General features: G+C 39.3%; 1 protein-coding gene across 1 annotated transcript in view; it reads right to left on the bottom strand.

Annotated features, from left to right (window-relative positions):
* Khdrbs2 (KH RNA binding domain containing, signal transduction associated 2) overlaps positions 1-26,728 on the bottom strand; it is a 326,527-nt gene that overhangs the window by 105,106 nt on the left and 194,693 nt on the right. The window contains exons 5-6 of the mRNA XM_051204527.1: positions 21,443-21,570; positions 16,664-16,862 (exon numbers count right to left, since the gene is read on the bottom strand). Coding sequence (XP_051060484.1) covers positions 16,664-16,862; positions 21,443-21,570 — 327 coding nt within the window. The remainder of the gene's footprint in view (positions 1-16,663; positions 16,863-21,442; positions 21,571-26,728) is intronic.

The following is a 26,728-nucleotide window of genomic DNA, read 5'->3' as shown; positions in this document are numbered from 1 at the left end:
ATTTCAATAGTCTGATGAGTTATATCCCTCAGGGAATTTTGTAAGCTAAATCTTTCCCAAAGACACAGAAGGTGCTTTCAGTGAGATTCATAAAATATTATTAATGTGTAACACAGACCATGACCAAGCCTCTAAAAAATTTTATAGTGGATAAAGATCTCTTAAGATCTCCCTAGTGTTTCAAGGTTTATTAGAAATAATCTTAACCTTATGGCAGAAATGGACAAGCATGCTGTGGAGTGGGTTCTTCAAGGTACCATGGCTCATTGGACATGATGGAGGTGCCAGGATATACCATCCATATTAATTACAACTCAGCCACCATCTCAGCTAGCCAGAGATATCCTCAGTTTAGATTACACAATATTAAGTACTAACACCAGAACCCACAAGTACTTTCTAAAGCCTGTTTCGGTGTGTAGGCTTTCCTGCCCTGAGATGTGCGTCTCATCTAAGTTTAAAACTCTCTAGCATCCCATTCCTAGATGGCATGTTTGAGCCTGAGTGACTCCTAGAGTAGTGTGGAGATCTGGTTCTATCTAATGGGCCCATTGGGAATATGAATAAGAAAATCAACATGAATGTCTTAATCCTGGGAATCTTGGGTCGACTTTTCAGTATATCACAACTAACATTTTGAATTTAGTTAACAAACAACATGTTTTCATGTGGAGTGTTTATAAATACTTCCTTTTGGTTGTTCCCTACTCACTGATTGTTCCCTAATTCCCCTGTCCCACCTTTCTGCTATACCTCTTGTTATCTCCAGTATCTTCCCTCCAATTTGCTTGCTCATCTCCTACCCCTTCTGTGAAAGTTTGTTTTAATTTTGCAGTCATGTGGGCACCTTTCTAGTTCCTGGTGTTTACCCTTATTTCCTCGACTTGGACACACATGCCTGACAATTAGAAGCTTGGATCCACACATGAGAACTTCCAGGGATCGTCTCTCCAAGCCTAGATCATCTGATTTCAATGATGTTTTCCAGTTCCAATTATTTTCCTCTTGACTTCACTTTTGTTTCCAGCTGAATAGAATTTCACTGCTAAAATTTTAACAGGTCCTATTTGTACTTCCTTTTGGACCAGCTACCACTAATTTTAACCAGGTGAAAATATTAGAATTTGAAGAAAAAACATGGCCATTTATATTACAACACACAAAAAGAGCAATTGAGTTTATCACCAGTAAATGATTAGTCTATCCGAGCTTGAAAAGTACAGCTTGTATTTATGGTTTATTATATCATGTGAAGAATGCTTAAAATCATTTATCTAAATTACTATTAATAATGGGCCTTGCACATCTCTTTTTTTGATAGGCTCATCATAAAATATGAATGACTACCCACTAATGAATCCACCAAATTCTACTGAATAGCTCCATTCCCATCCATGGTCACACAGATGACCCTGGTTAAGCGTAGTGGATCACAAAATCAAATCAAAAGACAAGAACACTGGAAAAGGACCTGTAGGAAACAGATTAGGTTCATAGGGATGGAATAGGGATAATAAAGGGGTTGAGGAAGAATTATCAGAATATATTATATACATGTATGAAACTGACAAAGAACACACTAACAGTAAAGACACATAAGAAACTGTATTCTTCCTCAGTAAAAATGAATTATTCCAATTTAATGCTCTAGGTTGATTTCTGATGGTCAGCTACTCATGAGGAAGCTTAGGTCTATTTAGCTGGACCAGCTGTTATGGTGGGGCTGAAGTTGGGGTGAGGCTGACAGCCAACAATATATAAAACTCTTTCTTTGGAAAAACAGATTTCTTCTAAATAACCACTAAGAGGACTGGGCCATACCCACCAAGCTTGCTTATCAGAAGCTTGTAAATGACATTCCAGGGAGTGGAAATCCTTCCAGATGGACACACTCAACCTAGTAGAGTAAACCTAACCAAACCAACTTGTTAATACTGCTAAGACTGTGAGGCCTCACTCTTACCACAGGGTACCTGTAATGGCTAATTTTATGTCAACTTGTTACAAACTAGAGTCATCAGAGAGGAATGTGCCTTGACTGAGAAAATACCTCCAAAATATGCAGCTGTAGGCAAGCCTGTAGGGCATTTCCTTAATTAGTGATCCATAGGGGAGGGGCTAGGCTATTATGGGTGAAACCATCCCTGGGCTGATGGTCCTGAGTTCTATAAGAAAGCAGGCTGAGTAAGCCATGGGGAGCAAACCATTAAGCAGCACTCCTCTGTGGTTTCTCCATCAGCTCCTGCCTTCGGGTTCCTGTCCTGAGTTCCTTTGATGATGAACTGTGATGTGTGTTCCCAGTGTTTCATCACAACAACGATAACCCTAACTGAGACAGCGCCCAAACCCCAACTGATACATCTATAATGCAACCCCTACACCAAAGGTTCAGTGTACACTGAAGCTAAGGGAGCAGAAACATTCTAAAAGCCAGAAGACCCGGATGTCTGCTGTGATGTTGTGTCTTCTATAGATGATAGTGTAGCTACAAACCGTGAAATCTCAACATATGATTGCCAAAACAGGACCTGAGCAATGACAACGTAATGGGACATGCCAGCATGGATGGAGAAATTCATAAGGCTCCAGGCCTACACAAAGAGCTACAGGTAATTAATTAATGACTGTGGAGAGAGGGAAGATTAGTTTTCCCCAGGGATAATCTCCAAATTTGGTTATCCAATAGCAAATATCAAGTGATCAACCCATATGTGTGTGTGTGTGTTTTGTGTGTGTGTGTGTGTGTGTGTGTGTGTGTGTGTGTGTGTGTGTGTATATATATACCGACCATGAATGTGCTGTATCAGGGAGCAACAGGAAAATCATTATAAAGGACTATGACAGCAATGCCCTCCTTATGGAGTCTAATAGTATGAGATTTACACAGCTTACATGGCAGTATCAAGAGCAACATTAGTTCAGTTTCTACATATGCTATGCTGGTTTAGCATCTTATACACATTACATTTAGAATGATTTAGAATGAAATTTCTTTTCTGGAAAAAACATCTCTTGGTTTGCCTTGATTTATTTTTGAAGGATAATTATAATGAAATGAATACAGAGTTCCTGGAAACAAATTATCTAATTCAAATCATAACTCTACCTGTCACTAGCTAGACCATCCTTGAAAAATGCCTAAAGCAGTAATAATAACCTTTTGTATGTGTGTGTATATATGTGTTTGTTTGTGTGTGTGTGTGTGTTGTGTGTATGTGTATGTGTGTGAAACAACCATTTTATACATTTGACTTCACTTCATACTGCCAGATTACCTTCACCCTGTGAGATAATTCTGTCATCCACTTGTTTTTTTTTTTTAAGAGTTCCCACTAAGAAGCAGTCCTTACTTCCCATACTAGCACTTGTAGTCAAAGCAAAGCTTCCTTTATTTTCCCCTCTTTGAAATGGATATTTGTCCCCTCCCCCTATTTTTTGATAGACAATGACTAAATCTGAAAGAAATCCCTCCAAATTCTTTGTAAATTAGCTGAATATTTTGTGATTTAATTTACTGGAAAAAATAAAAACAAACATTTTGTATACATTTACTTTAATTTGAGCAATAGCTGGGAAAGTGTTTCTTAGTTATTTGGGGTGTTTCTTCTGCTTCTTAGGTCTGGGAAGAAGAGAAAGGTTTCGGAAGGTAGATTTAGAAGGTTTCTTCTTCCCAGGTTACTGAGTTAGTACCATGCTTTTTAAAACCATCATATTTCATCCTTTTTTTTTTTTTTTTTTTTGGTACAGGCATACAATTGTAATTTTCTACTCAGATCTACAGCAGTGACTTTTATGTTTCACAGGCACTAACAGAGGTCACTGCTCACTCATGGAAGTATTGGTTATAGGAGGGAGCCAGCAGGATAATATATCACTTGTTTCAGCCCTTCTATCTTGAGACATAGTAATGATAGACTATCTTAAGAAAAAACAGTTTATCTGGCCAGATTGAGAGAACGTTCAGAAAAGACAAGCCCATATCCTGCCTCAATACTATGCTGATGAGACCTTAATGGACAAAGAAAATATATCTAAAACTTCAGTATTGCTTTGGGGCATACTTTATCTCCTAATCACAGTAATTCCTGTAATGATAATAGAGTGGAGGAGTTGTTAATCAAGTAGGTAGCTTTCTAGAAGTTCATTCTTCTCCTCTACAAGAATCAAGAAATTTTACCATTCAGAAATTCAACCCAAAAATTCAACAGCTAATTAAACATGTCTCTTAAATTTCTATGATTTTATTATGTTCCATTTTGTGTAAGTTGGCCCCTTACCTATCACTACTGTTTTAAAAATGGCTTCAAATGATCCTAGGTAACTTTGGCAACAATTAAAAAAAAAAAAAAAAAAAAAAACTAAAATTGCCTTCATCACTTTTAAGGAAATGCTATGTTAGTAACACACTGATCTTGTTGCCAAAGTAAATGCTGGCATTTCACTCATACACAGAGATTTCCTTTTGTTACTCACAGGGATGTTTAATATATTGCTAAACTGTGTATATGTAAGTGTGGTGCAGCCCACTTTAATAGCTCACATACACTTCAAGTTATTTGCTTAGATACAAGAATATGGAGAAACAAGGATTCCAGTAATATATCTGTAATAAAGTATGCTTAGAAAATGCAAGAAATCTGAACACTCTTATTCCTCATGACACAGTAAGTTCATGGTAGTATTATTAACAAAAGCACGTGTGTGTGTGTGTGTGTGTGTGTGTGTGTCAGAGAGAGAGAGAGAGAAAGACAGACTGTTGAAACGTTTGTATATGGCAAGATGTATTGTTAAGAATCTGTTATCCACATCAGTGATAGTAAAAAAGCTGTGCTACATACATGCATTGGCATGATAAACCTTAAGTGGCACATCTGGTTTTGCCCCTCCAAGGCTCAGGAGGCTGCTGAAAGCCTCTGGAAGCACTGGAAGGCTGGCTGTCAACAGATGGACTTTGCACTCAGGAACGCACCGCAGAAGACCTGCACAAGGCCAGAGCCATCAGCAATGCAACATGGATCACGAGGAGCTCCCGAGACACCACGCCTTCCGGAGGGATTACTGGCAGGCAATGCTTGTTAAGGGAGGAATGTCACACCGAAAAGCATCCATGTTCCAGTACAGAAACGCCATGTGTGGCAGCAGGAGAGGCAAGCCGGGCAGGGTGAGAGAGGAGAAGGGTATTTAACAACAAAAAGTCATTACACACATCAATGAGAGCTCAAGGAGTAAAGCAAAGGTGTGCGTGTGTTAAAAGACACACTCTAGAGGAGAACTGTTGAGGTATGTAAAGCAAAGTGTGAGAAGAAGTGTGGGAGTATTCGTGCAGGGTATACAAGCCCAGGCCAGGGGTAGGGGTGGGGGAGTGGCTTGCAAGGGCTAAGTGGGGCTTTTAGAATTACAGTGTGTTCTTAATGCGAGTTTATCAGTTCTTCTTTTATGAACATTTTAATCTTTAATATTTGTAATTTAACGATAGAAATTCAATGTGTTTATAAGCGTTTCTCAGTAATGGAGAATAATGGCAACAATAACATTGAGCAAATGGGGATTTTTGCATTTTTAATTTTTGGAAAATTGTCTTTGGATATATAATGTAATATGCCAGAATGGCTGATTCATTAGTATGACTTTTTCTTTTCTTGGTTTTCAGAAAAGAACTACTAAGTAGCATTCGGTATGCATACTGACAAAAATAGCTTTTATGGCAAGGAATTTGAGAGTTAACTATTTGAAAGGATCTAGTATTTATCATCTTCTGCTGCCAGGTAATCACATAAGAATTCACACTTTTTAAACAAATTAGCCCCCATACAGTATACAATAATAGTGTCTAATATAGGTGAGGATCTATTCTTTACACAAAAGCAATCTAACCAACTGGAATTAATGAAATTTTTCTTTGCGTTTCTCTGCACTTTGGGTCTCTATATCACACGTTGAATGTCATAAAGAAAACAGTGTTACAGGATCACAGAGCTCCGCATGACAGAAACAGCCAGCTTCAGATCTTAGTGATGAGACCAAATCAACTCTGCGCATCGGAATCTGAGCAACCAAGACCTGTGGGTCTGGTCTGGATACACACTGCAAAGCATAGCGTCTCAAACTCGGCAGCAATGCTGGAGTCTAGTCAGAGGCAATGCTATGACTCAAAAGCCCCTGGGATTTCTTACGCCCTCCCGGGCTGTGGGAGAGAATTCCCGCTTTCTTTCAATAGTCTGATAAATGTCATTGATTTATATTAAGTCTTACTCATCATTTACCTACAAAACAGTAAAAATAACTAAGGAAAAGGTATACGCATTGTTCCCCACAGTTCACGTACTAGCGGAACAGAGGGGTAAATGTTATTTACAACTACTCCACTAAAGGCCATCCGACCTAAGCATTTCTTTTCAGGAGTTAGCTAGGGAATAGAGGTGACAATTCTCATGTGAGGTCACACGGGTCAATTTCCACTAGCTGTAAATGTGTGTGTAGGCTAGAAAGTGAAATCAGGTAGGCATGCCAATACATCAGAATTTAGCCCAGGAAGAAGGTTTGGATGAGGTGAGGTTCTGTGGTTTTCTTCCTCTTTTAGTTTTAGAATTAGGATACAGTGACAGGAAGATGGTCCAGGGAGGGAGCATCCATGAGAGGCCAGCATCAAAGAGAAGAGACAAGCCTGTGCTACGAGGGAAATACAAGTGGCAGTAAGGTCTGCCTTTTGGTCTGTTTCATCCAGAATCCACAGCTGCCTGAAGATGCTGCCTGCATTGTACAACCCAGAATTTCAAGACCTGCTCAGTCCTCACTCGGAGAATTCAGTCACCATTAAGTGTCCGTAAGTGAGCCCTTACTAAATGAGAGGATCCTTGAAGTACTCTCCATATTTCCATCAAGCACCGAATTTGTTCTTCTATTAAACTGTAGTTAGCCTGTAACATGTCATTACAATCAGCCATCTAACAGTCAGCAAACACAAATAAGATTTTTTTTTTTACCTTTTTCTGATAATAGTAGTTATTTTGATTCCCAATTTCTGTAATAGTTAATTTTATATGACTTTTTATATACTATAAGTTTAGATTTTCTATCACCAATTTAAGGAGTTATACTTGTATTATTATTAGTTAATTATTAATAATGAACAATTGATTATTTATATTAGTTAAAAATATTGTTTAGTGGATCATTGTATTTAAAAACATTACTTGGTACATCTTTCTTGATATTTCACTGTTGGTCTATAGAGTCAGGATGATCACGTTCCAATGTTAAAGAAGGCACTGTCATTGACTCATCTATGATGTGGAGTGTCTTGATAGTTGAGTAGACAAATGAATGGCTGAATTGAAACACTGGGTTTTGCAATGGCTTCCATTCCTCACTGTGGGGCCTCTGAACCATTGCCTTGCAATTCATTTGTTCCTTCCCTGTCTTACTGATGTGAAAGCCTCTAAGTGGCCTTCACGTCAAAACTAAGGTTCTACATTTTACAGCAAGATCAATTTCCACATGGTTTTTTACTGCCGAATACATTTTTTTTTTTTCTTTAAAGGATGCATTAAACTTGGAGTCTGTGTAAAGGATGATTGCTAACAGGTTGTTTCAGGAGAAAACAAGCGCTGTACTCGTGTGAATATTTATCTGGCAGTGCCTTGCAACACTAGACTATTACGGACAGCAGCACGAAAGCACCCCCAGTGATGTGACATGGGAGAATTTATCATCAGAAGTAGGTGGCTTCATAGCGTGTCGGCATTACTGTATCTACAGTCTTGTAAAAAACAAAATATGAGGATCCCAGTTCATTCATCACTAAACAAGGTAACCACCTGCACACTACCTCCAGAAGCTCTGTTGAACATCTGCTCATCTTCTTTCCTTTGCTGTCAGTCTGTTATTGTAGTGGGCACTTTAGCAGTGTGTGGCTGTAAGACGTATGCACATTCAAATGAAAAGGGTAATGTTCAGAGAAAGAAAATAATACCATGCAAAATCTCCTCTCTGAAAAATGATGAGTAAAACCTACTCAGTTTCACGTGACTTTTTTTGTTTCTTTGATTTGCATGCAGTCTGTAAAGAAGATATTTGCCTCAGATAATTCACCCAAGTTCGCGTAGACTAGGGACTGATTAGCTAGCTTGAAACCCCAACTCTTGGGCTGGTTCCTTGGACAATGGTACTGGTTCCTCATGCTTTCCCTGCACACAAACTTCCATATGTAAGATTTAATTCATTGCAAATAAGAGCAAAGAGAGAAAACTCATTTTTGTCACTATGTTACAAGAGACATTCCTCATCTTCATCATTTTTAGGTAGAGGTTTACGCCCAATCTGAGTATTGTTGCCAAACCCTCCTTTATTCTAAAGTGACTTGAAATCTATCATGTTAGAAAGATGGCTCATCCAGACTTCTACTATGGGGGAAGAATGGCGATGGATTTAAAGGATGAGTGTTTTATTATCTGGGGAAGTAATTTATTATGCAGTTGTGCTTAGATCTCACTAACTTCCTCTGAACTCAGAACCACGGTAGTATGATGCCCAGCCCACAGCTTTGCAACACATCCCATTAACCTCACATGTTTCGGCCATTTTAAATATTAGTTCCATTTCAACAAACAAAATCCTGCAATGCATTCTGGTAAATTAGTCTCTAATAAGAAGAGACTAGAGCATGAAACTCCAACAAGAATGTTTAATGGAATACAAATATCTAATCTGAAAGCTCTAATAAAAGTCTCCTCTCTCTCTGGGTGAAGGTCCTTGGCTGTTACACAGAAACCATCATATATGGCCACCCTCAAAATGCATTATAGATCAGACTCATAATCTTTCCTTCTATAAATGGTACAAAAATTGATTTCAATTATCATTTAATACCGATTTCCCTCCCCTGTCAAAAAGTTCTCTGCGCACATGAAACTGAAGGTTGTCAGCTTGAGCTCATTGGCGGAACTTTTAAGGACTATTGATTTGTCAGTGAGATTTCTAGTTCTCTCATGGTTACTGGAAGGATACCTCCTAGGCTGGATTCAATGACAGGATGGGCCAGAATGCCAATAGGCTCAGTGAAGACTGATGAAAAGAGAGGCTCAAAATTTGTCAGAATGCATTTTGTAAATTAGGTTAACATGATTGATTATACTAAGCCAAAATTTCTCATGTAGCACTGGCCGGAATTTTAATTATCTCTGTTCTTCCTGCTCTGTTTTGTGCGCTGGTACATGTCTTTGAAGTCTGCACATTAGCCTTTGCAGAAAATATGGAGTGGTTTAAAAATAAATTGGACTTACGCCTTTGGAAACTAGGAGATGTTTTGTGCACCTACGGAGACTTGTTTTCTTCCTCTCAACTCCATCAGTAGATGAGTTACTGCAGAGTATTTATATAAGCACGTATGTAAGGCCAACAGTTTTTTTGGGGGGGGGGTAGGATCTTATGTACTTACAGGCACTTAAAGAACCCAAGGCCCTTTATCTTCACTTTAATTTTCTCACAATCCTTGTAAAAAAGACAGCTTTCTACACCTAATGGCTTTTCTAGAGCACTCCCATTATTCTGAGTAAACGCAGATGCATTTTGCAGGCATAGTCAGTGGCCCCTTTAAACAATCTCTCCCTCTCCTGACTCCCACATACATTTTTCTATAAATGTTGTGCACATTTATCTCTATAGGGACAGACCCAGACTTCCTGTGGCTTTAAAAGACACAAGTTCACATTCGATCAGGAAAAATAATCACGAAATCATGGATATGAGATCAACATGAGAGTGAGTGTTTTGTTTGCTTGACAAGTCAAAACCAACAAAGTTTTAGAAGCTTAAAACCTAGAGACATTACAAAATCCACAAAACATATTCTTTCTCCTCTCTCCCCCTCTGTGAGTGTGTGTGTGTGTGTGTTTGTGTGTGTGTGTGTGTGTGTGTGTGAGAGAGAGAGAGAGACAGAGAGAGAGAGAGAGAGAGAGAGAGAGAGAGAGAGAGAGAGAGAGAACAATATGGGTTATGGTCTCTGCCTTATAAGGCAACAAAGTATACTTTGTTGGAGATACAGGCTACCAGCCTGGCTTCTCTACCAGCCTCCAGGGAATTTCTGGTATTTACCTGCATGCCTCCTATCTTGCCATGAAGCACGGAGATTGGACATGTTTGCACTGTGGGTTCAGCTTTGTGTCTTTAAGTAGGACCAGGGGATGCAAGCTCAGGTTCTCTCACTTGAGCAGAAAGCATGTTTGTTACCACTGGGCTAGCACCAAGACCCTTTCCCTTCTGTTAAAATAATAGTCTCTGATCAACCTATAACATAAATGTGCTTTCATTTTTAAAATATCTACAGAGGGGAGAAAATACTGGAATTTCTTTTCTATCTTAGATGGCCGGGAAAAAAATATTTGTTATTATTGGTGTTTTGCAGTCAATGTCTCAACTCATTGTGGGCTATGTGCAGATTCTTTTTGCCTCACTTCTTTCACGGCTGTGGGCAGTGATATGAAGAGTTTGCACAGAAGAGATTCTGACTAATACAGTCAAATCTTGTACTTCCTCTGCAAAAAAAAAAAAAAAAAAAAAAAAAAAAAAACATGCTTCCCGGACTAGCACTGCAGCTCAGTCAATTAGCAGGCTACCTGTGCACATGCATGCTGTTGTCAGGACACCAGATGCAGTGTTAGAACAGCACTGGATTTCCTACATCCCAACAAAAGCAACACCCAACTCCCACAAATAAAGTAGCTCAGGCAGCCCAACTGAATGAACTGCAAACAGTGCTCTGCTCAGCATGCACTCACAAACAGCCACGCCAACTGACTTTCCTCACACAGTTTTACATGGTGAGTGAAAACCACTTAATTTTGTCACCCACCCCCAACCCCACAAACATCTGCTGCCTTTCCGGTCCAATATGGTCATCCTTATCTATCTTTCTATTGCCCTTGCTAACTGCATATCATCCTAACCTCACAGACCAGGGCACATTTCAGGGTAACCTCATCCCTCTCTAGCCTCACACAATCATGCACATCTCAGCTAACCACATGTATCCCTCCCCAAATTTACAGGACCATGTACATCTCAGTTGATGGCATCCCTCCCCAACTCCATAGTCCAGGCCACATCTCACCTTACTGCCTCCCTCCCTAGCCTTCCAGGACCACATACATCTCAGTTTACCACATTCCTCCCTAATCTCACAAGTCCAGGCCACACCTCAGGAGGCAGCCCTAAATCTTCTTTTCCTAGTCTCATTTCCATTCTCCCAAAATAACGGAAAGATCCCGATTTTCTCCAAAGGCCTAGTTTATCTTCTCAGACACCTGCAGGTCACTTTCTGTCTAACTTGTTCTCCCAAGTTCTCTACATCTGAGATGAAGATACTTTTTCCTGGGTTTTCTCTGTTCGTGCCAATTCTCCTCCCCCTGGTTCTCAAAGATTCTCCTGTATGCAATCTCCATTTTAGAAGCTTTGTAAAACATCCATGCCCAGGGATGGCAATTACTTTTAAGGTAACATGGGCAGCGTGGTGGTTTGAATGCCATTGGCTCCCAGAAGCTCCTAGGGAGTGGTACTTTTGGGAGATGTGGCCTTGGTGAAGTACATGTGACTCTGTGGGGGTGGGCTTTGAGCTGTCTTTTGCTTAAGCCTCTCTTAGTGTCACAGTCTACTTCCTGTTGTCTTTTGATCAAGGTGTAGCCAGCACTATGTCTGCCTGCATGCTGCCATGGGCCCTACTGTGATGATAATGGACAGAACCTCCTAAACTATACACAAGTCACACCAATTAATGTTTTCCCTTATTAAGAGTTGCCATGGTCGCAGTGTCTTTTCACAGCAGTAGAAGTCCTAAGACAGGCAGTATTAATTACATGTGTAATTTATACCATTCTGTACCTAATATTAACAAAATGTGCATATGTGCCATAGTGTGTGTGCCATATATATATATGATTTCTAAAAAATATAATAAGTAGGTTAATCTTATTGTTGCTACAAAGCAGTTTACAAAGAACTGGAAAGTCAATTTTTGAGAAAAATATTTTCTGCTTTTGGGATATGTGAAAGCTTGTAAATGGGAAATGATAAGGTAAAATGAGTTGTAACAAATGAGGCAGTAAGATAAGAGCCCCACATAGCAAATCCATAGTTCACATGGTTATCTGACCAACTTTGTTTCCCCAGATTGGTATGATTTCCAGGCTTTCCAAACCCTGTAGATGGCCGTATTTCTATCACTTGATTTCATGAGGTACCTAGTTCTCTGTAGCTGGAGGTATTTATGAAGGGAAGGGAAAATTTGCTAAATATTGACTTGAACATCCAGTCTCTGCCTGGATGGAGATGAAGTATAGGCCGTCTGCTAACACGGGTATACAGACTCTGTGAGCAAACGCCACGTAGGATTCTGCTGTGCTCTTCACTGAGAGAAGCAACTGTGTTACAAAGAAGGCAGAGCTTCTAGAGACAGAGGACAGTACACAGCCAGCCCTAAGCATCTGGCTCCGCCTCTACTATCTCATTGAAATTAATAGCTCACTGGTAGCATCAGCCTCAGCCTGAGTGACTTAACAGACTATGACTGGAGCCAGCTGCACCTTCAAAGGTGGCATTTCACTTCTAGCCTCTGGCAGGTCTGATGTGATTCCAGTTTATTGTATGTGAGTTTTTTTGTTAAAATTCAATTTTTAATTTTTAAAATTTTCCTCAGTTATGATGATGGATCTCTAAACTGTGAATGTATTCCATCAGAAGGCGTTAACAAAAAAGAAGCTTTCAAATATTTAAAGGTGGAATAAGAAAACCCAAATACACACACACACACACACACACACACACACACACACACACACACGAAATCTACATGCACACACATACATGTGTACATATGTATATATATGGCCTAATTATGTTCTTAAGCAGAGGTCTCCATCACTGTAAGCGGTGTCTCACAGGCCAGCTGCAGGCGTGGATGGATTTGATTACCTCCATACATTCTGTGTGGCCAGAAACTTAATGCTTAGGCTCAGCAGGAGAGCCTGTGAAGAGGGAATTGACTCACACTGTGATTTATAATAACAGGAAACCTTTTCTGTGAAATTTTATCTGAGAGTTAAGAACTCCTTTGAGATTTTTCACTATCAGCGCAGCATGGTGCTATTATTTTGTTACTGAGACACTTAAACTTTTGTTTTTCCTTCCTCTTACAGAGGAATCTGAAAATTCAGCAGAAAGCAGTGGTCGCTACCTGTAGTCCAGTTAGAGACCCTAGAGATCGCCGCCGGCCGCGGTCCAGCAGACGCATCTGAAATTTTGTATGCACCCACTAAATTATTTTTTAAGAGAAAATAATTGTAAAATATAGTCAGTAATTGGTTTTCCTGTGATTTAAGAGATTTAAAAAAAATAACCTTTATGTACCCAGCCTTTCCTGTTCTCCATGCTATGTTGTTGGAGAGATACAGGGATGTCTGCTTCCTCTCCTCTAAAAACCAGTGTTTCTCCATAGAAAACACAGGTCATTCTGGGTGGGGATGGGTGCATTTTCTTAATTGATTTCGCTACCATCCCAAATGACTCTATCTTGAGTCAAGTTGACATAAACTAGCCAGCAAAATGTTTATGTGAAGTTTTTTTGAGTGCTAAGAACCATAGTTATGTCTGGACTTAGCAAAAATGGTGAGCAGATATTACTAAAAATGAATGCTTTGTGCATTATGGAGTATTAACTTTATGAAATGGACAATTTAGCACGTAGCTTAAGTATCTGTACAGAGAAATGGAAACTTTGGACTCAAGAACCAAAGATCAAACAAATAGGTACATGTCATACATGTAATACAACTGTATTAATATTTATTAGGTGAAAGTCAATAAAAAAGCTGATAAACTTCAAACGGTATATATTCTCAATAACCGAAGGGTTATCACCTGACAATGTTCTGTCGTTATTTGGAAGTGTTCTTTGCATGGCACCTTGGATAATGTTAACTGTTATATACATTTTAAACAAATGCCATGGAGTGCAGCAGAGGATAGAAAAGAGAAGTTAAAAGGAAGGCAAGAAGGCAAGAAGAGATGGATGAAATATTCCCTGCAGTTTCCTAGCTGCTCGGTCCAAGCATTCCTCAAGGTCTGATGACATACACTTCATTATGGAACTTCCACACAGAACATTCCCACAATGCCAAGTTTATATTCTAATAACATAAGGTCAAATGTTTACTAGCTATTTAAAATCAATAGTGCCTGATTAGTTTCAAGAAAACATAAACAACTGTGAATTAAATAAATCCATAGTAGAAAGACATTAAGAAAAACACACAATGTCATTTTATATTATGGTTAGCTTTTAATCAATACTTACAGTGTTATAAGCAGTTACTGGTGCCTATAAGTGTTTAGGAATATTTGTCCTCACAGTGCACACTGCATCTGGGCAGTAATGCCATGGTTCCTGTGGGCAGAAGGCCTTCCCTCAGCTCCATCCCAAACTGAACTCTTGCCTTACCCCACCCACCCCCAGTCTCCTCATTCTAACGCCTATTCCCACTATTAGCCCCAACATTTCATTTCATAAAAATTTCACAAAAACAAACAAAAAGGATAATGACCCCTTAGTGTGCCCAGCCACACCTATCTCATGAGCAAATTCGAAAAGATCCCTCTCCCAGGGAATTTGCACCAGCCTCTCTCCTCTCCAAGCCATCCATGTTGTCAAGGAAGGCTATAGTGAGTCACAGCACTTCTGCATGGTATTTTTTTTTTTTCTTTTCAATATATCTCAGTAGTCACGGTTTGGTGTCCATGAACTACAAAGAACCAGTGGTATAAAAACTAATCTAATCTGAGCATATTATTGTCTCCTCAAAAATCTTCTACTTGGCACCATGAATTAGTCTGTCCTCTGAGAATGTATTTACTACTTTTCCTCACACATTCTGTTCCAGCTCCCATCTTACTGATCCCCCACCATCATGAAAAGATTCAACTTTATAATAAATACAATTGCTGGGTATCCTACTTGGGATGCTGTTTATAAGTCAGCCCTTTAGTTTAGACAGTGCTTCTCCAAGTTAGTCACTGTCCACAAATTCACGAGACTTTCCCTAACAGACCATCCTACAGAACTGACCACCTCATCTCTGCCGCTCTGAGCCTTCTTTACCCCACCCTCCTTCACTTACTGACGCATGTTTCTTTCTTAAGACCTCCAGTAAAATGCCAGCCTTATGAAATTGCTGTTGATCGTGTCCATTCATACATCTGTTCCCATGATCTCAGAAAATAACTTAAAATAACCGAGGTCCAGTAGGCAAAGGCGTGAGACAGTAACATGATTTTGCTGTTTTAATCTTCCTGAAGACCACGCCTTTCTGGGTCTTCCCCATTCAGAATGTTGTGTTTATTTCCTCTTATGCTCTTGCAGTTCTTTCTTATCTCGTCCTCAATGCTTGCTGCACCAACAATGCAAACATACACGAAAAACCACAATTCTGTCAGCCCAGTTTCTTCTCTTCCAAAGTGCTACATATACCACAGAAGTTTTTAATTAATGGCAAGGAAACTTTTCCCTTTCATTTTAGTGTTTTTCAATGTGTGTGTATGGGTGTATATGAGTGTGTGTGGTATGTACATGTATGTGTGGATTATCTCATTTTTGCACGAACATATAGAGGACAGAAGTTGAGTTTATCATTCTCCACGTCCTTAAGACCTTTTCCAGTGTTTTATGTTAAAACAATAACATCATGTTTAAAGCATACCAAACACTAAGCATTAGTATCTTCTTGAGTGGAACCTATCAACCATAATCACTATATTTGGGGATCAAGTTTTGACTAGTAATTAGCCAGTGTATAAGGATCTATATGATTTTAGTGCCCAGCCCATGATAGCAATTATTACTGAAGGGTATGAACTTAAGAGCAATGATTTGCAGAAGGCATTTAAGAAGAGAGTATTTGTTGGGAGAATGAAATAAATGCTTAGATTACAGAGTCACCATCCTAGGGAGATTAAAGACACAAATTATTTTTGTAATGTATTTTGAAATATATTTATTTATCCTTATTTTATGTGTGTGAATGTTTGTTCGCATGTACGTATACATACCACATGCATGTCTTGGTGCCCTCGGAGGCCATAAGAGAACATCACAGCCCCATGAAAGCAAAATTACAGAGGCTTATAAACTGTTATATGGGTTCAGGGAATCCAATGTAGGCCCTCTGTAAGGAGTAGGTTTTTCCCTTGCCGGTCTGGCCCCACCACCACGCCAGCCCCAAATAATGTAATAAAAATAAATGCTGTTGGCCAGTTACTTGTTTCTTATCAGCAACTCTGTCTTAATTATTAACCCATTTCTATTAATCTAAGTACTTGCACGTGGTCTTTTCTTACCGGAGAGAGGGGCTGGCGTTCTTCTCCCCGTCCTCCATCTTGAATCTCCTCCTTCCTACTTCTGGAATCCTAAGCCCACCTATCTTGCTTTCCAATTGGCCAACAGTGCTTTATTCATTAACCAATAAGAGAAACATATTTACAGAATGACATCTCCCATCAGCCCCCTGCAAGACATTTGTGTGCTGCAGCTAACATTACCTTCTACTTTGGTGGAATGGAGTTTTCCTTCTGAGCCAGTAAATTTAGCTCTCTAATTACAGATTTCTTGGGGGGTACTTACGTATTCTTCATAAGCCTCAGGGGCTGGAGGTGGGGGTGCTCTGTATCCTGGTACTGCCGCTGTCCCCCGGGCACGAGGTGTAGGGACACCTCTTGCTATTGGTGGCACTGGAAGAGCTCCACGGGTCACAGTGGTCCCCCTAGGGGTGAGGACACCTCGTCCAGGTGGTGGTGGTGGAGGAATCGCGCCCCCACGGCCCCTAGGGGAAAGCAGTGACATGCAGATGAAGGGAAACAAAGACAAGAAATTAAATGCTCAGGAAGCCTTCGCACAAGCAGGCCTCTTTCTGATGGATAGTATATAATATGTAAAGTGTTTTGAGTCACACTAAAATACATTTCCTAAAATGTTATGACTTACTTCTCGTGAAAATCATGCAACATATTTTGATATTTTTTTATTATATCACTTAAAAATGGATAAATGAAAAAGAAAACCGGTCTATACTTATTATTGTATTCCAAACTTCAAAAGGACAAACCAGAGTATTGTCTGAGATGTGGCACCCTGGCTACCTGTGAGACCAAGTGTGTGTGTGTGTGTGTGTGTAGACTATCTCCATCCTGGGGGTTATTGACAGTGATACAGTGATCTCCAGTGTGGTCATATTTTTTAAAAATAATCATCTTAATAAAATGTGACATTCTAACTGGAGTGATGCCACTGTGCAGTTACAGCAGCTTAAGTTTCATATCAGTGATTTATCAGCATGCCGTCACCCCCTGAGACGGTGAGGTCACTGACATATTTTCACATGGTAACTCCAGGGCTGCTGAATTAGTGCTGAGCGATCTGAACAAAAGCGTGGGAATCAAAGGATGCAGCCATTTTTTTTTTTTTTTTTTTTTTTTTTTTAATGAAACCTCAGAAAGGATGTTTATCTGAAATCCTTGGGCAAATACATGGCTATTTCACTTTTTTTTTTTTTTTTTTTTTTATTGTGCCTGAATGTTGACCCCTAGAAAGCACCACTATCAGCAGCAATGCTAAAGCTTTGAGGAAAACTGTATCTATGGGATATTCAACAAGCATGGTGTTCAGCTGTGTGTGCCATCACATGGAGGTGCAGGTAACATTGTTGGCTCTGAGTAGCCATCAACTGGCTCTTTGGTCCTGGAAGAAAGTGAGTGTTGGGAGGGAATTCTTGGCTTACCCAGCTTATTCACTGAGAGGATACAAGACAGTAGCCTAGAGCAGAGGACATTAGGGACCCAAAACTTCAGTGCCAGCCTCAAGTCCAGCAGCTGGGAAGCCAAACTAATGTCATTTCATGAAGGTATCTGTGAAGTGGAACTCAGCTTCCCTGGGTTTCTTAGGTGTTGTTTAGGTGTGAAATGTGTGAACACTTGGTTTCTAGCTCTCTGTGATGCTTCAGGAGGTTGTAGAATCTGTAGGACAGGGAGCATTGGCAGAGAAATTAGGTATTTGTGGACAGGCCTTGAGGTTTATAGCCTGATGCCATCTGCTCTTTGCTTTCAGCTCTGCTGAGACATGAGGAACAATACTCTTCCAGCCATAGGTTCCCATTTACAATGGGCCATCTTCCACAGTGCCTTCCCGAATATGATGGACTGTGTCCTCTTCAATCTGTGACCCAAAATGAGCCCACCTTCCCTCCTTTAAGTTGTTTCTTATTTAGTATTTGCTCATAACACCGAGACAAGCGCCTAATACAACCACCAGGTGCCTGTGCCTCACCAGTAACATACTCTCAGATTTAACAGCTAGTCTAATAATTCCTGTTCAGTTTAGCATTTTATTACTATCAAAATGTCCATGTGTTGATAATCAACTACACGTGTTGGCTATTATCAATGAATAATGGTAGGTAAAGATTTTAATTACCTAGACCTTGAATATAATTATTCCTAGCGAGTGGTATCCAGATTTCTAAATCTATATAATGCCTCTGCTCTGCAATTATGTCATGCTTATATTGATTCTGGTTTTTCACTACATTTTTTCTTCAACTGATCTTAGACCCAGACTTAGCAAAACTTCATCCAGAGTCTGTCTGATTCTCATTTATATGCTCTGTCACTTCCTGGCAATATTAACACCATTGCCTTCTCCCATTCAATCTAAAACATGCATCATCTATTTTTAGGATGCTGTCCGGGGCTAAATCCCCAGTGCACTATTCTTTAAGTTTCTGGCTTCTTCAAAGAGCACTTTCTGCATGTAATCTTCACGTCATGCTCATTTCGGAACCAAATGTCATCTCTTCAGTTCTTATTTTCGGCACTCTGGGAAGACACTTGGCTGAGCCCACCAAGCCCACAAACCTACCAGTTTCCTGTTACACTTTCCATGACCCCGGGCCTCCTGAGTTATGTTTAAGACTTCTCCAAACTATTATCTGGAAGATGCTTCTTTGGACTTTTACTCTTCTCTCTGCTTGGTCTCTCTGTATTTCACCTGCTGCTCATTTCTGCCACCCTTGGGCCATAGGTTTGTCTTCATTGTTTCCCTGGTCTTGACTCGGTCTCCTTTGCCACTCCTTTCCCCGGAATCCAGACAATTGCTCTCATTCTCATTATCACAGCAATTTCTGAGATTCTTTCTGAAAAAATAGGTATGGCTATACCTCTTTTTTAACTCTATTAGTTCTATGGTAGTTATTAGTGTGGTCCACAAGTTCATTCAAAATCTGCCTTCAATGATAAGTGTTTCATTATTTAATCAATTAAGAAAGAGTTACCAAAGTTAAAGCCCATTCAAATGTTGCAAATACTCTGAGCCAAAATAAAGCTTTCTCCCATAAGTTTCCTTCAAGAACCTGACTCCCTATGTTAATAATAGACAAAATCTATTACTATTTGTTTTAAAGATTTCACAACAAGATAGGCATATTATTTTAGGTATTTAAACTCTGAAAGAATACAGAAGAAACGTGTGGATTTCTTTGCTCTGCCAAATATGTAGTTAAGATACACCTGATAAACTGCTAAAACTATTAAGTGACATGTCTGAACAACAAATGTGGTGAGGTTTTATTGTACAGAGCCTAGGATTAACCTATTTAAGATGACTCGCAAGGATGCCATTTCAGAATCCAAGAAAATCACCTAGAAATGCAAGTTTTATAAAATGTTGCATCAGATCAACAAGCATCCATAAGGAAATAACCTGTCCAAGTATTACAGTATTTGGTTTTTAGTTTTTAGAATGAAATATGAAAAAAAGCTTTGGCAAAAGTTTTAAGTCTTTTCCTTTAGATAGATTTAATTTCCCAGAATGTCTACATTGACCCACATACATGCTGAGTGGGAATCCTTAATTTCTTTCTGATAAATGAGCGAGGTCTTAATAGGGTAAATGTGAATCCAATAGTGTATTTTTAATGATTGAAATGTGTGGGACATTAATTAAAGTTACAGAATAATTTAGCATATCTAAAGATACTTTTATTATGACAGATGAGATACTATTTTAGGGTATGTCCTTTACAAATATAAGAGTCAGAGAAATAGAGAAGTAGTGAATGGATTACACAGCCTGTGAGTGAGGGATGCAGGGAAGGGGGGAGGAAGAGAGAGAAGTAACTTTTAAATAGAAAAAGGGTTATTATTATTCTTTGTTCAAGTTCCAGGCCATGACTGGGAAGACTGCTTTAAGGCCTCTGGTATAAGGATGCACAGAGTGCAGGGTTACCAGAATAAATTCGGGACAGCAAGGCAGGCAAAGCTGTTGAGCTTGAAGCATGGCAAAAGGAAGCCCAAGATAGAGTAGTAGCTACAGCATCCTTGGAAGGGATTTGACCCTATGACCCCAGACTTCTGTCTATGCCTTGGTTTTTGATGTCTCTATTCTGCCTATGGAAAATATGTTCAGTAAAATTTGCCTGAGTTCTATATCATGCATGAATCTTTGCCTCTTTGTAAACTAATGTTTTCAGTTAACAACAACAACAAAAAAAATTCAGAACTCTATGAAATCAAAATGTTTTCATTATCATCAATGATCTTGCAAAGCCAAATATGTGCATGACCTTCATATAACCAAGCTTGTTGTCAGGCTAAAGTGAGCTCTGGCTTTTCTTAAGCGATGGAGATATATCTAATGCATGTCTATCAACTTGACAATGCTATATCCTTTCAAGAACTATATAAGGCATGGGTAAAATACATAGTTTCCCATCATGTGACGACTTTCTGGTTGTACAAAAGCAAAGGACTATGTAAGCTCTGTGCCCTAAACCTGGGGACAGGGCAAACTGCCACCTCATTATTTAAGGACAGCTGTTAAGGGCTCACAATTATGAATTCTGGAGTCAGAATATATCCACCATTTTAGGTTAACATTTTAATAGTCTCCCCAACTTTTGCTGCTGTTTTTGTGTTTAAAACCAGTTCCATGGCTGGCCTAGAACTCATCATGACAATCAGGCTGGTGTTGAACTCACAGAGACCCACTTTTCTCAGTCTCTTAAATTCTGGGATTAAAGACATGGGCTACTACACTTGGCCTATCCAACTTTTGTTCCTCAATTCCTCACTTACAAAAGTGGTTATCTCAAGCTCAAAAAAAATGTGACGAATTAATGTGTGTAATTGCTTAGGTGCTCTCTGACCATCTATTATTACCGATTTACTATGATATGGATCTTGATAAGGCTGTTATTTTTTAATGCTATTTAAGTATCCTGTCTTACTGTCTTATTATGGTGTGTGTTGATGTGATTGTTTAATTCTGTTTGGAATCATGACACAGAGCAGAACAGCACAGTCCTGCAGTGACCATTTGCTGGCAATCCACTAAGAGCGAGAACTCAGGTACCTTGAAGGAGCTATGGGAGTTATTCTGATTCCTCTGCCTCTAAGACCTCGGCCACGGCCAGATTCTTCTGAGCCATTTAAGTAAGACAACTCCCTGAGTTGTTCCTGGCGAATTTCATCATTGTAGTCCTAGAAGAACAAAACAAAAAACAATGAGTTACTATAAGACTTTGGGTTCTTAGCCACAAAACACACACCACAAACAATTAGAAAAAGGCTGAGGATACAGTTCAATGATGGAACATTTGTCTAGCATGTGAGAGACCACAAATTCTGGTGCCAGAATTTCAAAATAGAAGAAAATAAGAGAAGGCAACAATGTTGTGTGGCCATAGCTGAGTCTAACTCCATGCCTTACCTCACAGCTCTGACCCAGTACCTTGTACTCAAGAGCCTGAGGTAGGAATGGATGTTTCCAGAGAGTTCAGGGACTGCCTGAGACCATCCTGAATTCTAGATCAATCTTGGCTAGTGTGTAACTAAACAAACAGAACAGAACAGCTTTGTCTGTTGCCTTGAACATTATGCATGTACAAAACCCCTGAAGTGAGATTTAGGAAGGTATAAAACTCTTCAAACCTCTTATTGTATAGAGAAAATGAAGATACTTTTCTCACAAAGAATTACTCTTCATGACACTCTTAACTATTATTTTGGGCTTTATCTGAAGAGGGGAGGTGGCAGCATGGGATCAGCAGTACATGGAAAATACCTCAACTACAGCGTTCAACATCAATATTATGGGGAATAGACTGCACTTGGGTGAATATGTGTAGATTATGAGTGCATGCTATTCAAACAGTTCCCAAGTCACAATCCAAAATGGAACATTCCCAAGACCAAGATCAGCTGAGACTGACTTAAATTCATTACAATAAAGTGCACCATCAGACTCTGCTTTGGTCACAGAAAGCTGTGGAATCTACCAAATAACCCAGCCTGCAACATTTTCAAACCAAGGAACTTCCTTATGCATCTTATCCACAGAACGTGGGAGCCGCAGCATAAATCAAATGTCACATCACAGCCAGAGACTGAGTGAGGCGCCTGTTATTATCCTTCAGCATGTGTATCCGTTGGTCATTTATAAAGAACTAAAAAGTAGGTCTGAGTCATTAAAAGTGGAGTTAGCCTTTAATAAAAAGTGCTAGTTTTAATTATTTCCTCTTCTAATACATGTACCGACATGTGAACACTCAGAGACAAAGATAACACAGAGACACAGAGAGACTGACACACATACACACCCCTTATGGAACAATATAAAATGTAATAGCTGGTTATTTTTGCCAAATTTCCAACATGATCTTTTTTCTCTAGGACATATTTATGTGATATCTACCTATGCTGTTGCCTAACACTGGGGATGAGTCTGTCTTAAAACTGAAAACTTTGACAGAGGTGGAGCCCACAAACATGAGATGTGAGGCCACCCTAGAAACAAAAGTCCAGTGCATCAGTCAATGATGTTCATTTAGCTCAGTATAAAAAGGAATGTGTGTGTTACGTCAATTGAATTAAAGATCCTGTAGTGTCAGAGATTCACTCCTGCTGTGCAAGGTCTGGGGGATTCTTAATGCACACCTTTACCTCATTCTCCAGAAACTGATTTGATTACAACCAAAAGGCCAGTCATGCCAAAGTACTTATTTTCTTATTTGCAACGTGTCACATTCATGTTTATCCTCTTCAGCACCTGATTATAGTGATGGTGGGTTTATCCCAGCCGACAGCAGAGCTCTACAGTGAAAACTATAGTTTCTAACAAGTCATATATTATTCAATTCCTACCTCCAAAATTTCATATTCATGCCCCAACTAAACTGGAGATAAAAAACAAACATGTCTATTATTTTACTAGGATCAGGAATACAGAATATTGTGACTGCTGTTGGGATCAATCAGCCCACTGTCAAACTGAAACATGAGTCCCATCATTTTCATATGTAATATTACTGAATATGATGTTGTATCTGAAGCTTCTTCTCTGATGGAGATCCATATTTATTCTGTGTTCTTATGGGTTAAAAAAGTGTAGACTGGCATTGTTCTGTAGCAGACAGATATAATACAACAGCTCCCAGTTTGTTCAGCACTTCCTGGATCCATGCCTTTGAAAGTTGTAGTAACCTTGACCTGGCATTGGCAGCATGAACCTTTCAGCTAAGTACAGAATGTAACCAAAGTTATTGGAAAGTGCTTGTGTACTAGAACTTGAGCTTTTGGCCTTGGAAACTCTTATGTCACAAGGTGGGGAAGTCTGGCTCAGCTTTTTGGAAACCAGGAGAACATGAGGAGACATTGTAGTCACTCTGCCCCTGATGCTGTCCTTTCTAAGTAAGATACAGGAAAAGCCATTCAGAGCTCTCTGAGTTATCAAACTGGTGGAGACCAGAAACATCACCTGCAAATCTCAGGAATCTACTTTTTTTTTTTCCTCAGGATGAAAACAAAAAATAAACTGGTAATCCAAACCATCAAGGATCTTGTGTTGATCTGGTCTAAGTGTTCCAAGAACAGTGATAATTTGTCAGCATAGGATGAGAGAGTTGTGCTTCAGAGGCAAGCTTAACTAGACATTCTCCACATATCTGGATGAGAGTTCTTGGACCTACATGTTATAATTTATTTCTTGGGTCAGGTGCCATCTCAGAGGCTCAATATATCTGAAACAATTCCTAGGCATAATAGTTTGAAACATTTGTTGAATCTCTCTCTCTCTCTCTCTCTCTCTCTCTCTCTCTCTCTCTCTCTCTCTCTCTGTCTCTCTCGTGTGTGAGATTACTAACTCAGTGGCACTGCTAATTTGCTGCTCTGGAAAATTCTATTAAGCAGGAAAGATTGGTGATCTTGGTTATATGAATATTTGTCACTGAAGAATAATTCTTCATGGAAATAAGGTCACTACTGACAATATGCAAACCAAATTCCTCATGGGCTTAGCTGGGAATGGTCCCTTTAAGAGATTAATCACATTGCAGGTTTACGGTGAGCATGAGAATGGAGACAAGTCATTGCAAGTGTAACTGACCATGAACTGCAGTTGCTACCTCTTGAAATACTACATCCTCAAGGCTATGTTACCAAGGGCTTGTCTCAGCTCCTGATGCTCAAATATGTCTGCTCCAGAGGAGACACTGGATTCCTGTATTTTAAAGACTCCTTTATGGGATTGTTGAACTTACATATCTATTTATTTTACTTCAGCACATCAGAGAAATTCAGAACTCCCACTTCTCTTCCTAGGTTTATATGGAAGAGCTCACCTTATTTCCCATAACGATTTTGATTTTGTCACAAGAGCACGTTCTTTAACAAAATCCCTCCATGTTTAATCCACTTTTAGCATTCACTTTTTTGAGGTCTCAAGTGGAAATGCAGAATTCTGACAAAAGCAAGTTCCTAAAAAGCACAGAGCTGGGAGCATTGGCAAACTCATTTGTATTAATACTGGTGGGAGCTACTCCATTCACCACACCCTATGCTGTGATTGAATTAGTGAGACTGGCATTCTCCTACTTTAAAACGGCTATGGATAGGTTGAATATTAGACTTACTACCAATAATTGAAAAATGCAATACTGAGGATTTAAAGAAAAAAATTACAAATTGTGTAATGCATCACATAACTGGAGACTCGGAAAGACTCAGAGGGCTGGCGAACATGAGAACTGTTGAGAGACAGGGACTAGAACACTTTCATTAGTACGGAAGAACTGTAATGGCAGCGGACAAGTTGCTTTTTGCACGATTGTGATGGGATCTGAGAAAAAGAATGTGGACTTCTAATAGCTTAAGGGTGTTGTGGTACAAAGTAATACACTTCTATTGTTTTCTGCCATTTCTACATTGTTTTGCCTTTTTTTTTTTAAATACAAAAATTGGTTTTGGAAATATATTACTTGAAATAACATGTACTCACAATACTTTCATATGTTCCTTTCCCTGAATGAGATAAATTGACTCTATGAAACAGTTTCCATGAAATATATGAGTGTTCCCTTTTGCCTGTCGGATAGGGCCCTCCCACTGTGCTGGCATATGGTGTAAACAGTACACACAAAAGATGCTGAGAGCAGAAGGATGCTCGGATGCTCTCGGAAAGGAATAATGCGCACAGTCCGCACATTAAATGTATGCGCACAATTTCCAGTTACATACAGACTTGTCCATCTGCTCTGGTGGCATCTTGCCAAAATACAAATTGGGAAGATTATTTAACTTACATTTAGATGGCAGGTAATGGCAGGTGTTAATAGGCAACCTGGGGGTTCAGTCAGGGACTATTTTCCTGCCAAATCCTCTCCATTAAGACTCAGCAGGCACTGGTGCCACACATTTAAAACTGTGGCCATGGGCTGAGGAGATACCTGCGTGGATAACAGCACTTGCTGCCAAGTCTGACCACCTGAGTGATCCTGGAATTGTACATGAAGGAAGGAGAGCACTGTCACCTGCAGGCTGTTGTGGTAGCAGCACACACATAAAGATAAATATATATATATATATATATATATATATATATATATATATATATGTCCATGAATGTAAGCAAAAGGAGGAAATGTGGATTTTAATCCTTTGGATCATAACAACGAGAACTGGAGAAATAGCAGCTTCTACAAATACAGTAATAAACAAGAAAGTGAAATTGGATGTAGTGACACATGCCTGAAATTCTCCTATCTTGGAAGCCAAGGCAGAAGATCATGAGTTAATGGCCATCCCGTGTTACAATAGTAAACCTAAAAAAGGGGAAATGTGGGCTCTGAGCCAATATCACACTTAGGACTGGGCTGGAATGGTTAGGGAACTTAAAAAAAAATACTAGTTGAGATTATTTAATAAAACAAAAGTTTAGGTAGCTTCACTGAGTCAGTGCAGAGTGAGTTTCACTCAGCTCAAACTAGAAATCAAACAGTCCATTAGCAAAATGCAGTCAATGAGGAGTAAATTAAGATTTATTAAGAAGCTGCCCAATGAACGATTCTGTATAAAGTTCATATGAAACCTTTATAATAGTACTCATGAGAGAAAACAGCATCAGGAATTCAAAATGTCTTTTCACTCGGAGCCTTTAGTTGCTATTGATGACAACTTCTGTTTCCAATGTCTTTTACTTTTCTATTCCTGTTATCAAACCTTATTATATTAACTATGCAAAAAATCATGACTACTTGTGATCATAACAAAACAGATTGAATGAATATATTACATAGGATTATAAGAATAGCTCATTTCCTCTTTATTTTCTTTATAAAACACTGGCTACTGACATGTGTGGTCC

The sequence above is a fragment of the Phodopus roborovskii genome, unplaced genomic scaffold (assembly GCF_943737965.1).
Source record: "Phodopus roborovskii unplaced genomic scaffold, PHOROB, whole genome shotgun sequence".
In the NCBI taxonomy this organism is placed as follows: Eukaryota; Metazoa; Chordata; class Mammalia; order Rodentia; family Cricetidae; genus Phodopus; species Phodopus roborovskii.
The sequence above is the reverse complement of the archived record's forward strand: the minus strand, read 5'-3'. Positions and strand labels throughout refer to the sequence as shown.